This window comes from Tympanuchus pallidicinctus, unplaced genomic scaffold (assembly GCF_026119805.1).
Source record: "Tympanuchus pallidicinctus isolate F22 unplaced genomic scaffold, pur_lepc_1.0 scaffold15, whole genome shotgun sequence".
NCBI classification, from domain to species: Eukaryota; Metazoa; Chordata; class Aves; order Galliformes; family Phasianidae; genus Tympanuchus; species Tympanuchus pallidicinctus.
The window spans coordinates 18,035,789-18,050,117 of NW_026294669.1; the positions used below are offsets into that span (position 1 = coordinate 18,035,789).

The 14,329-nt window shown below is 36.4% G+C and overlaps 1 protein-coding gene across 5 annotated transcripts in view; it reads right to left on the minus strand.

Moving 5' to 3' along the window:
* The window catches only part of STK39 (serine/threonine kinase 39), a 118,508-nt gene that overhangs the window by 48,368 nt on the left and 55,811 nt on the right, over positions 1-14,329 (minus strand). For all 5 annotated transcript variants that reach the window (XR_008204655.1, XM_052674988.1, XM_052674989.1 and 2 more), the window contains 5 exons: positions 14,071-14,180; positions 13,871-13,972; positions 12,382-12,515; positions 8,914-8,962; positions 8,743-8,808 (listed from right to left, as the gene is read on the minus strand). Coding sequence is in view for 4 of the 5 variants with exons in the window: in XM_052674988.1 (XP_052530948.1) it covers positions 8,743-8,808; positions 8,914-8,962; positions 12,382-12,515; positions 13,871-13,972; positions 14,071-14,180 (461 nt within the window). In the remaining variant the exon portion in view is untranslated. The remainder of the gene's footprint in view (positions 1-8,742; positions 8,809-8,913; positions 8,963-12,381; positions 12,516-13,870; positions 13,973-14,070; positions 14,181-14,329) is intronic.

The following is a 14,329-nucleotide window of genomic DNA, read 5'->3' on the forward strand; positions in this document are numbered from 1 at the left end:
ACCACAAAATATGGTAACACTGACATAAATTGTTATTCCATTTAAAATTTCATATTAGAACAATGGTCAAAATATTTACTTTGGGGTTAGGGTTTCATAAACCAAAAATGGAACGCACATTATTTTTCTTCAATAATATTAAATGCACCTCTGCTGGAATTAATGTATTTACAGCTATCCAGCACATCCTTGCAAAAATGCTGTTTGCTCTGAAGTGTGCAATGTCATGTTTATGGAACATTTATGATTACCTTCAGTGAGATAAGTCAATAAGGACAAACTGTGAGTCACAGATACAAATTCACCAATATTTGTTTTCTCCTTAGCACTGCAGAAAGGACTGCAAAAATTGAAACAACACTTAAGACATTTAAGATAGGAATTACTTTACAGTGTAAAGTTATTTACACTTCAAAAATGTGTAAATTACCAGTTCTACTCACTACTGGAATTAGTTACACCATTACCTTAACATCAAGAAATGAAAAAAAAATGTAATGATCTTGCATGAAATAACATTGCATGAAGGAGATAATTTGAAATTGCGTAAGTGTTCCCCAAATCTCTACTAGTTATTGAAGAGTTCCCTTTTTTGTTTAGTGAATAAAACTGCACAGGTTAAAGAACAAAAGTCTGTTGCAAAAAACAGTTTGCTTTAAATATTTATGATACCGATCACTGGTTTGCTTTACTAGTCAAACACAAGCAATATCATGCTCAAATGATGAATGTGGCACTGAGGAAAACTGAGTGAGGGAGGCAAAGCGATGAATTAAGAAAACTGCCAGAAACACTTAGAAACATTCACAGGTTACAAATGGAATACAGGGGAGAAACCAGAGGTGAAAAAAACAAAGATATTCAAAGCCAAAGAGGGAGTGGAGAAGTGAGCACGTTCCTATATGACTAGAGAAAACAATTAAAAACTGATACAGGTGCTTGCACCAACTGCCCTTGCACTCTGAGGAATTTCTCTCCAAAGTCCTTCTTCCACATTTTCACCAAGTCTTTTCTTTCTAGGATAATGTTGCTTAAAGACAGGAAAGGACAACACTCAAATTGGAGACTAATTTTTCCACAGAAACATCTTGTAGAGTGTTCCCTGCTCTCCTAATCCTGCCTTCCAAAACCAAGAAGTTTTATGTCAATACTGCATCATGTTCTATTAATGCTCCAGACCGAGTCCAGAATTTTAAGCTGATTTTGTCTTAAGAAACAGCAGTGTTTTGGAGAAATCTTTATAACATAGTAAGTGAGCCAGTTTACTGATTTAGTATGACTTCTGTTTTTCCAACAATATTTCTCTGTTTATTACTTCCGCTATATGAAGTTTCATTACCCAATTTTAATTAACAGCAAATAAGTCACTCCTTTAATTTCTATTTTAACAACTGTACTTTCAGACATGAACACGTATCTGTACCAAGGAGGATATTATCAATCAATTGAATAAAGGAATTGCACTGTTTCTTAAAGTAAAAATTTTAAAATCAAGTTTAAATTAACATTAGTAAATTAAGTTTACTTCACCTAAAAACAAGAAATCCTGACTGTGCTATACAGTGTGACCTGATAGGTAATCCCAGGAGGTTGCACAAGGCAGGTTTAGATTGCATATTAGGAAGAACTTTTTTTCCCCACAGAGAGGGCAGTCAAGCATTGCAACAGGCTTCCCACAGAGTCACTACTCCCAGAGTGGGTTTAAGAGGCATGCAGACATGGCACTAAGGAATATGGTTTAGAGAAAGGACTTAGAAGGTAAGAGTAATGGTAGACTCAATGATCTTGAAGGCCTTTTACAACCTAGATGGTTCAACAGTGCCACAGTTTTAATTCATACATGCCAAGAGAGACTTATATCCTCCTCCCCCTCTCCCAATCAAATTAAGATGCTAAGGCCTAGATGGTATCTGCAGAAATAAAAAAAAGCCAACTAAACAATTAAAAATACGGTAAATTGGCAAAGTAAATTAGTAGCCAGAAAGACGAAGGAAGATTAGATAGAGTTGGAATTAGGTCTTTTCAGGTCCCTTTCAATCCAAGCCAATACATGGCTCCATGATCTTCAGATGAATGGACTTCAACATGAAGAAATGCTAATAAAAAGCTATCTGTTGGATGGATCATGAGATCTTAATCTGCATTTTCCAATTCTGCTAACCTGTGTTCCTTCAACCAGGCCATCTACTTGCTTAAAATAACCACACAGCAAAGAAAGAAGAGAGAGACAACCTCATTTACAGCTTTCATTACTCTGCAGTGGAAAGCTCATTACTAGATAGGTTTCACTACCAGTGATACAGTCACATCAATAATTATTTACTAATTCTTCTCTGAAATCTACATTAGTAGATTCCCCTATGATTTTTATTTACCTTCAAGATCAAAGCTTGAAGATATCCTGTGAAGGGGGAAACTGATTTCTTTCCTGTCCTACTTGAAATATAAGGCTTGATCAGGAACATAAGAAAAGTTACTGTAGTATAACCTGCAATCATAATATATTCTGCAAGCACACTTATTTTTTTTTACTAAAAAAATAAGAGGCCCAAACTTATTCAAGAGATATAGCATTTAGAACTGCAGACCTTGAGCTGCCCCTAACATATGCTCCTATACCCTGCATGACTTTGTACATCATCCTAGAGGCAGCCCTGCTTGCTGTGCTGTGATAGATACAGCTGCCCTCTGCTGTCTATGCCTCTCCTAGACAGCACAGCTAGGATGCAGTTTTTGTCATACAGTTGAGTTACATAGTATGTAAAGTATGAAAAGGGGAAAATAACTTTATTCAAACAGTGCACATAAAGTTAAACAATCTTGTCCTGGAGCTAGTCTTGGTGCTAAACAGGAGTTGGACTTTGCATATACACTACTATGATCCATCTTTCCACTCTGTTTCCCTTAAAATGTCTATTCTGATTAAAACATTGAAGTTTCCAGTGCCTGCCATAATTGTAACTTCAACCAAGAGCACCTTTTAGCTAAATTAATTCTCCTGTAATAACACTGTGCTCAAGGATGTCCTGCAATCTATTCTGCCCACAAATTTCAAGTATGCCATCAGTACCAAGAGTGTGTGGGAAGGGTCTGGGGTTAAACAAAAGCCATGAAATTTGTGAGCTGAAATCCTCCAAGATTTATATGGTCTAATCAGAATAATTTATTTACTTTCTGCTTCTCTCAATATTGGTGCTGGTATTTATTTACTTCTGCAAATTTGCCTTTAAGAACTAAGAAGGTTAACGATTAAGTTCTCCGTATAAAAACAAAAATTATCCTGGAGTTATTCCATCAGTCTTTGAATAAAGCAGTAACAGATGGCAGCACTTCTTCTAAGTGATCCTATATTCACAGAGTTTTCTACAATTCAACTCTCCACATGACCTTCCTGACAAATTTTCAAAAATATACACAATCACAACTAACACAAGACGAATGGAGACAGGCAGAAGAGCCTATTCTACACACAGTAGAAGAAAGCACAGTGGGAAATCTCATAACGTGAAGCTGAACCTAGCAAATCACTTGTTGCTGTCTGCATTGACAAAGTAATGATGTGTGTTAGAAAGGTGACAAGTTCCATAACAACCATTGATTCAATTCAGTCACTGTATACTCAGGACCTCAATTCAAATACAGAGGCAAAAAAAAAAAAAGTCAACTTGTTTTGGAAGTCAGATGAACAGAGTTTGAGGCTTTGTTTCTCAGAGCAGAAACAAGTAAAACCAGCACCACCTGCACAAGAAGAGGTCGGAAGCGCAGCTGTATTAACAACCACCTTTGGCAAGGTGCATCTATCAGATTAAATCCATTATGAAAACAAGCAAATGATGCTTTGTTGAGGTGGTATCAGTACTGTTAGAGTCATAAAAGAAATCTACAGTGTAATGATATTGGCCCCACTATATGCAGATGATAGTTAATTTCTTCTACAGGATAACATGCCATTCAGAACCATTTCCCTAAATTAGATATACCACAGAGCTAGAGTTTCAATCCATCAGTAAGGCTATTTCTACTGAAATTTTAATAAAAGCTGCTATCACTCACGCTAATTATCTCCTTATGCTACCTGATTTTTTTTCTAGTAACTTACAACTCAAACACCTGAAGAGCTTCTATTAACAGTGAAGAACAATATTACCTTCTGAAAAATAGAATTTGAGACCAATTATTACTCAGAGCTGATTTTTTTTTTTTCTTTGAAACTAGTAACAGTTCAGACAGCTATAAAATGAAATGCAGATCCATGCTTTTCCCTGTTCACTTCATAGAAGTGGCAGTCATGCAGCAGATTTTGAAAATTAAAGAAACAGGATTAGAAAACACAAAATTGACACATGGCCTTTAGGGATACAGAATACTTACAGTTATAATTAATTTTTTAGTGTGACCAGATTTAAAAACTGACTGTGGAATTCTGGAAGCTGCTTCTCATTTTCTCTGTTCAAATATAGCAATTCTAGTCACAAATGAAAGAAGACTTAGCATTCAGTCCAAAATGAAAACTACTTCAACACATTAAAGCACGTATCTATAAAACAGCTTAGCAAGAAGTTACAATTTAACAAAGGTGTAACGCAGCCCTGACCCAACCACAACAAAGCAGACTATTCTTCTACCATAACACCATCCAGCATGAGGGAGGCTTCAGTCTGGCCTTCCACATCTCTACTGACGACACAAGTACGACCTTGGAGAGTGTCCTCTGCTTGTTAGACTACACTCAGCTTAGAGCATTCACAGCAGCCATTTCCCCAGTTCTTCTAGTCACGAGCAATGCTCTCCCAAGTGAGAAGTCACATTAATGAAACTCAGAATGCCCAGCAAGATGCAGAGTTAACACTCATATTTGTACATCAGTACTGATAAGCATTCAAGTAAGTTCTGCACAGGAACAGGCAAGATGTGTTCCTCCTAGGCAAGTCAGTTCTAGAAGAGATTTAGTATTAAACTCGATTACCTGAAGAACCAGGAATAGGCTTTGTTTCAAGATTAACACAATCAAAATAAAGAGCTACTGAGACAAAGAAAATACATGCACAAATTCCAAATATATAATTTACAACACAGTATTTTAAAACCACAGTATAAGAATTGTTTAATCTTATTAATTTGTTATTTGTAATATGAAATATCTTTACAGAGTTGAATGCTTTCCTCACAAATAGAAGCCACACCTACCCACTTTCATGATTTCCCCAACAGGTCTGAATTAATTTTCAGTCAAAACTGTAAGCAAATATAAGCTATAAAGGCAGCAGCAGAACATCAGAATGCTATGTCATGAGAAAGAAAAATTAATGTTAAAAATTACTTGAGGCTGCAGTTCAATGCAACAAGGCAAAGTATTAATACATGCGGTAAATGCAAGAAAAATTTAAATCCTACAGAGCAGATGCAATACCTGCCCTAGCACTTGTACTAAATGCCAGCTCCTTATCTTTTGCTCTAGACATTCTTTCTTCCATTGCAGGAATTACCCTTTCCAAGAGTGACCTCTTAGACATTTTTACATGGTTTGTGTGTGAGTAACCAAATTCTGCTTACAAAAGCTTTTTTTTTAATTATTAAAAAAAGAGTTTAAATAATAAAACACATTTATATTTTATAGTACCTTAAAACAACAGCAAAATTAAGTGAATTTTAAATTTGTAATGAATATTGCATTCTTTTAAAAACTAAATAATTCAGCATTTTCACAAGCTAAAATTTATTTTTTCTATTTTATGCTGCAATTGAACGACCTATAATTTATTATTCCAGCATCATGTAGCTTTTTTTTTTTTTTTTTTTTTTTTTTTCCTAAGAATCACTCGTTTTCCAAAATTTTAAAGAGTTATCCAAAAGGGCATTCAGTAACCTATTGCTGATGGTGCAGGAGAAGCTATCACACATTCATTTTGCAATTCCAGATGCTAAGTTAATTAAAGAAATAACTATATGTACATGGGTACATACAAGTTATCATATATTTCCTGCAACTAATATGAAGATACAGCTGGGAGATGAATTTAATGAGGTTCATGTTCTCTTAGAAACTTAGCTGATACTACAGCATGTCTAAATTACTCCCCTAACGGCTGAGAAGTAAAATGAGCAATGCTCTTTCCTCTCCACTCCGGGTAGGTCAATTCTTATGTGGGCACTGCTGCCACCTCGTGGCCAATCAGCTGTACTTTGCATTTTGCTGATACTGCACTGCTCAGTAAGCTACCTCTCCTAAAAGAAGCTGTTTTTCAGCTTTCTATTCCAACTGCTTATAGCTGAAACATCACCACTGATTTCTCAAGTTGCCTCCACCTAAAAGAAGAACTAGAAGGAACTCAAAGGACTCAGATCCTGCTGACAGCCTCTTTCTAGCAAGGACACCAGAGAGAGATATTCACAAATGCAAGAGAAAGAAGTGCCAGTTCAGTACACTGCTAAGTAAACAAAAATCCTACAATATCCCTAAAATTTGTGTACCAGCAAAGGCTGCAATAGTTCACAGAGTCACAGAATTGCTCAGGTTGGAAAAGAACTTCAAGATCATCAAGTTCAACCACAACCAAACCATACTACCCTAACTCTAACAGCCCACCACTAAATTATGTCCCTGAGCACCACATCCGAACAGTTTTTGAACACATTCAGGGATGGTGACTCAAACACCTCCCTAGGGAGTCTATTCCAGTGCTTAACAACCCTTTCTGTAAAAAAGTCTTTTCTGATATTCAACCTATCCTCCCTTGGCACAACTTGAGGCGATTTCCCCTCATCCTGTCACCTGTTACCAGTGAGAAGAGACCAACCCTGCTCTTGCTGTAAGCACCTTTCAGATATTGGAAAAGAGCCAATAAGGTCTCTCCTAGCCTTAGCCTACTTGTTCCCAGACTAAACAGTCTCAGTTTCTTCAGTCACTCCTCATAGGGCATATTCTCCACACTCTTCACAAGCCTTGTTGCCCTTTTTTGGACCTGCACCAGCACCTCAGTGCCCTTTCTGTATTGAGGTGCCCAAAACTGAACATGGTACTCGAGGTGAGGCCTCACCAGTGCCAAGTACAGGTGCAGGATCACTTCCCTAGTCCCGCTCACCACAGCATTCCTGATACAAGCCAGGATGCCATTGGCCTTCTTAGCCATCTGGGCACACTGCTGGCTCATATTCAGCTGACTGTCCATCAGTACATCAAGCTGTCAGGCAGCTTTCCAGCCTCTCCTCTCCAGGCCAGTAAGGTTGCCTGTGGTAATTGTGACCAAAATGCAGGACCCAACACTTGGCCCTATTGAAACTCATACGGTTTGCCTTGGCCCATCGATCCAGCCTACAAGGTCCCCCTCTAGTAGTGCCTTACTAGCCTCCAGCAGATCAAGGTATCATCTGCTTACCGTGAGTTCACTCAATCCCCTCATGGAGATCACTGATAAAGATGTTAAATAGGGGTGGCCCCAGTACCAAGCCCTGGGGGACATCACTAGTGACTGGCCGTCAACTGGATTTAACTCCACTGACCACAACTCTTTGGTCCCAGTCATCCAGCCAGTATTTCACCCAGCAAATTGTACACCCATCCAAACCCTGGGCAGCCAGCTTCTCCATGAGGATGCTGTGGGGGACAGCATCAAAGGCTTTACTGAAATCCAGACAGACCACATTGACAGCCTTACCTTCATCCATGAAGCAGGTCATTTTGTCACAGAATGAAATCAAGTTTGTCAAGAAGGATCTACCATTCATGAACCCATGCTGACTGGGCCCGATGTCCTGGTTGACTTTTAACTGATCCATGGTAGATCTTGAGATTATCTGTCCCGTAACCTTCTCTGACACCAATGTGAGACTGATAGGTTTGTAGCTACCACGATCATCTTTCGAGCCCTTTTTGAAGATGCATCACATTTATCAGTTCCTTTCTGAAAATGTTCTCCATAAAACATCTTCTTAAAAAGACTGCTTTTTGAAAGATGGGCAGAGAACACTGTCCTGTTATCTGCAGAAGTTTTAGCAATTTCAGCAGTGTCCTCATGCTGGAGCAATACTGTCTGTTTAACTAGTGTTAAGTATAACTTCTGACAGATTATAAATAGAAGTTAAAATTCTTTCCTGTTTATTAGCTCTTATGAACAGCTGCTGCCTTCAATACTTAAGTTTTAAAATACTTGCCTGCTCAGAATTTTTTAATTCTGTTGCACCTTAACTGGTAAACTCATTTACACAAGTACCAAAGGTGCAACAAAAATATCAACATATGTCATAGCTGTGCATTTAACTCAGACTCTGGAGTAAGGCTTCACAGGTCCAAGTAACTCAAGAAATCTCTTGTCAAGTTTGACTCTGACTTCCATATATTTGAATGCAACATTTAAAATAATACAGAGAAAAAGGTAATCCCCAATAAATACTATTTACAATATCTTCATTCTTTCTTTAGATAATGAAATAAATACATGTTCTGCAGTTTATGAACCTACATGGGCATTGTTCTGTCTCTTGCCAGCTGCATAATCAAGTCACCTGTATATTTCTAAAAGTGAGTGGGGAAAAAAGAGGATTTGGGTGATATATATTTTGACAACTCTCATGAGGAAGTCTAAACAACAAAGCTTACTGGGGAACAATAAACTGCAGAAACTATTCATCAACAGAATCTATGAAGGAGTGCATAAGAAAACAGCTTAGTCAACTAAAATCTAAGGCAATTATACAGTCCCCACCTTCGTTTGCAATCCAGTCAAGAGAGATGAAAACACTCACCTTTTTTGCTCTTTGTGCTATATTAGGCGTTCTAGTGAGAAGCTTTTCAATCAGGTATTCTCTGTTCTGCAAAAATCAACATTTGGTAAGTTAAAAAATCAATACAGGGGGAAAAAAATCATGTAGATTTTAAGGCAGAGCAAAATTTACTTGTAGGGTTAAACGTTTTACCTTGGCTTTCTGGAAAAATTTGCATTTTAAAAGTTCTGCTGCTGTGGGCCTGAAAGATCAATAATATATTAGAACAGGAAACAAAGATCCCTCTCAGTGAATACAGTACAGGGCGTTAGTTAAATCGTATGTCTCTAATACTTTTGAATTAGTACTGTATGAATGGGGAAATGAATGGCAATAGCTACTAAACTAATTCACACATACTTACTTACCATACATGAAAAAATTAAGTTTCCCTATGGCAAAGATACCAAAAAAAAAATATATATATCAGTACCTAAGTTGCCAACGTTTGCCTTTTTTCTTTTAACAGAAATGCATTATACCCTTAAAACAAACAAGCAAGCAAATTTAAAAAAAAAAAAAAAAAGTCAGGCAACGTGCTTCCTGAAGTGACTCAAATATAACTAAACTTTGCTCCAGAGCAGTGAAAGAGTGATTGTATTTTTAAAGATAATAGCATCAATACCTGTTAATTGAATTCTTTTATTTCAGTGATGCAAACAGGTATTAACTGTACTGACACTATTAACATGCTGCATAAACTAGAAAGTTATCAGGAGCATTTTAGAACTAAACAAACATCAAATCAACTGTTGTATGGTCAAAACCTAGACATTTTAACTTCACTTGCAGTTCTGTTCAATCTTTTGGTTTGAAACTAGATGATCTTTGAGATACTTTTCAACCCAGGCCATTCTATGATTCTTCTGATCATGTTCAAGTTTATATTTTTGACATTTCCAACAGGCTTTCAGAATCTTTCAGCTACTGAAATGATGATCCCAATAGAAGGTTTTACTGCCCTCTAGCCTCATGGATCTAAAGCTACATACCCAGACAAAACCGTAATATGGTGCTGAAAAAGACCATGGAGAGGGGAAAAAAAAAAAAAAAAAACAAACCTAAAAGCCACCAGTTTACTTGTTCATTTTTTTGAGTGTTTTTTTTTTTTTTTTGCTTTTTTGTTTGGGTTTTTGTGTGGGGGGGGTTTTGTTTTTGTTTTTAATACCACTAGGAACACAGAACCTTACTAATTCTGGGGTGTGGCTACACTTAGGGAAGCTGGAGTCTCGAAGATTCATAATTTCTGAACAAACAGAAGCAATATTAGCTAGCTTTTCATTTGAACTACAGCAAGACAGTGGATACAAATCAGATTAGATAAGAAAGGAGAAAACTTTCCTACAGAATGTTCTGACAAGGAAGAAAAATCTGAACTGCTATATTTCATTGAGGTCACATCTGATAAGGAAGTGAAGAAAACAGGAATAGTACACAGAACTGTTCACTCCTGCTAGAGATAGTGAAACTACTTGAATCATCAACAATAAGCATCCTGTGTAGTCAATTACAGTAGTTCCACAAGAACTTGTTTTGCTTCCACTCCAAAGTAACTGACTCTAAAATAAAGGAGTTCTTATTAGTGACAATGTGTTGACCACCATCCTTAGTTGTATTCCACATATAACCCTTAGATGGATAAAATGAAGGGGAGCCTTTTAAGAACCAATTTCTATGTCAAATTTTGAAAGTTCTGCCTCAAATCAACTTCAAACTTTAGGGTAAGTTTTAGTGATCCAGCACCATCATATCTCATTAAAAGGAATACCTGCAGTTAAAAACTAGATTCTTGGTAAAGTCTTATCCAAACTAATGTCCTCCATTGCTTCATCATTCCTTATGCAAAACACTTCTGAACAGGTCTGAAAGTACCTTCTTGGCTTGTTACCCACACTGGTTTAAGCAGTGAATTATAGCCAGAGACTGTAACCAACATTCTTTGCACTGAAGAGAAAAATTTTCATGCACAGATGCCCAAAAGAAACATCACTGTCTGAAAGATAATGCAATGCTAGGCATCTAATTTAACAGAACAAGCAAGTACATCTTCCACAACCGACATCACTACTGAAGTATCTCTATGCCAAATTAACTCCAGACTACAAAGAAACAAAAAATAGCAACAACCCTATAGCACAAGAATGCTCACTGTCACATTAAGAACAACTGGCACATAGATATCATCACCTATATGTGATGCTAACTGTTCCATTCAGACCAAACTTGAGTATGAAAATACTACATTCATGAGAACACTCATGTTTGAACTGTGATGTCAGATAACTCTGGGCATTCCTCTGCAAGGAAAAAAAGTCATTTTTAATTGTTTATGTTTTCATACCAATTTAATCTTTCTCTGAAAATTACTGGACACTGGAAACTTAAAAGAAACTTCACAGAAGAGAATCACAGAATTATTTGGGTATCATGGGTTTAAGGATCATCTGTTCCAATCCCACTGCCATACGCAGAGATGCTTTCCACTAGGTCAGGTTGCATATGACCTTGAATACATCCAGGAAGGGAGCATCCAGAATTTCAATAAAGATTATCCAAAACAAGATTTCATTCCTATATATGAGCAGCCAGCAAGTAGCAGTGCAAAGCATTAGGATTTGTTAATAAGACCATCAGTTGTAAAGAACATGGGAAAGACTTTTCAAAGCAGAATTTGAAGGATTTCAAGAATAAGGACAGTGCTATGTAATTTTTATTCCTTTTCTTAATTACATATATTTTCTACTATTGCTGCTTCCATCTTTTCAACATGGCCACTACATATCCTGAGCTTAATGCTAGTAGAACACCAGCAAAGACCTACACACCCACTCAGTCATCAATCTCTTCAGACCAACCTTTTTCCCCCAGATACGTCAGATATAAGTTTTTAAAAAAGTTATACACTGAACACTCTTGGGAAATAATGTTACTCAATGTGCCTTCTCCACCTCCTCAGCAAAGAGGCTTATGAATATGGGTTCACATAAAAACAAATGAAGGATAAATAAATTATTCACACTGGGAACCTGGGACCTCAGCAATAGTTTTTAAATAGATGGTTAGCATCTCCATTATCCTGGCTATCCCATTTCACCAAATAAAGAAAAAAGCAGCAAAGAAAATAGCCTACAGTAACTTTAGAAACTCTAAACAAGCTAGGAGCATCCCACCTTAGGTTACAAAAATATCTCTTAATAAGTAATTTTTTATGGAGACATTTAAGTTAAAGGCAATACTGAGCGTAGTAATTTAGTACTTTTTGTTCTAATTTTTAAAGGCCATGAGGTCATAATGTTTAGTTACCAATAGTTCTATCTGATCAATCTGAACAGCGTTGTTAGATTTACGGAAAATATCAAGATGTTTGCCTGAAATGGAAAAGATATAGAACATGGACTTTGATAAGAACAGGATATTTAAATACAAGCAAATGAGGTTAACAACTCAGAAGAAAACTTAAGTGACAATTCAAAGGCAATTTCTTCTCCCGAGATGAAGATACTGACAGCTGATATTTGCAAAATCCAAACTGTACACTGAAAGACAACAATATTTAAATAGAACTGTAAATAGTTGCTATATTTCAAAAAAGTTACACTGTACATGGCAATAAAGACCTACCTTTTGGAAGGATCTTTTTGAAGGCATAAAGAAATTAATTTTCTAAAGGATTTGCCATACTTTTTCATCATCTCCTTGTCTTCTACACCAGTTTCTAAAGTGGGAGGGTCATTTTGCAGTGTCAGCATTAACACCTACAGTAAACCCAAGAAAAATTACTGTAAGTAAAACCAAATCAGAAGATGTATAAATTAAGAGAATAACTGTTCTTCAGAGTACATACATTTAGATATCTTGATTTACAATTATAACAAAGTAGCGCTAAAACATCAAAATAACATTTCTACACAATCCTCAGAACAATTAGTGGTATAACTGTTATAAATAAATACATTAAAAAAATCAATAATGCAAACACCACTTTACAATTCTTCAAAGAAAAGAGAACATGTGGACTCCAAAACATTGAAAAAAAACTCTGCTTGGGTGTTGCAGCATCACTGGATGTTGAATTTCTGACAGGAATGTGGACAGATAAGAGTGAAACAGAAGAGGAATAGTAAGCAAGGTTGCTACAATCAGCATTTCTGCTGCACAAATTAAAAAATACACAACACTTGAGTGAAACATTACAAGATCTAAAGTACTTCAGTCAGAAGCTTATGACAGTTTTACGCCTGAATAACAAAATATGTTTTGAGGCTGTTCTGATAATATCATATTCGTTTTTTTATCAGTTATGTTAGACACTATTCTACACCGTTCTCCACCTTTTCAGAAGTAGTGCTGTGTACAGCAATTGCTATCAATTTAAGTAATTTAACATTACAGAACATGGTACATCTTCTCAATTTTGAACACCACTAGTAGTTACCACAGCAATAAAAAACATCAGCCACAAGGTTTTTCGGTAGCTGCTTTGTTTGTTTACTGTGTTTTTCCAGTAGGCTTCCCTGAAAGGCAACACTGTCCAAGCTCTTCTTAAAGTAGCACGAAACTCATTTCAAGAAAGCCCTCCGTCACTATCTTTATCAGAACCAGTAAAAAAATACATAAATCATTAACAAAATGATCAAACTGAGATGACAAATTTCATTTTCAAAGGGTAACTTAAATTCCAAACTTTCTGGTTTGACAAAATGAACAGCAACTTTCTCCTACTTTTAAAAACACGTATCAGATACCAGACTTGCAATTCAAATAATCACTGGCACACTTTTTCTGAAAACCTCTACATTGTACTATTTTAAAAGCCAATAGGCATAAAAACAGAATGAGGAAGCGCTGCCTTTATTGTTTTGGTTTCCACTGAAGTGAATGAAATACAAAGTAAATGCTATTAACAATGGCCCAAAGCCCAGTTTTCTAGGTCTTCCCCTTGTACATCACTGCCCTCATGCAGCTACTTATAGATCCTTGCCACCATTTACAAAATTGGCCTATCTTTAGTCATTCCTCAGAGAAAAATTCGCAGTGACAAAAAATGTTTAAACACACAGAACAATCTGAAATCCAGAACACTTCAGCATCAATATAAGGTGACATTTACTTTCATAGGAGGATATTTGTGATAAGGTGCTGCTCCTGTTGCTAACTCAATGGCTGTTATTCCAAAACTCCACATATCAGCTTTGAAGTCATAACCTCGCACCTGGAATAGAGCCAGAAAGGAAAAACAAGGTAGTGATGTCTGAAGTTCCAAAAATTAAAGACTAAGATTTTATTTTTGTTCTTAAACGTTTGTAATACCTGCTCCATTACTTCAGGGGCCATCCAACATGGTGTACCAACAAATGTTTTCCTTACTTTGTTACGAGTCATATCACCTCCTGTAGCCAAAAATGCACTAACACCAAAATCTGGGAAATGAGAAAGAAGTTATAACCAGTTAAACTACTAGTAACAAATAAAATTTCTCATATAGTAGAAGCAATGCCAGTTCTCTTGAGATAAAAGAGCCACAACTGAAAAAAAAAATATATATATATATATATATTCTTTCTCAGGA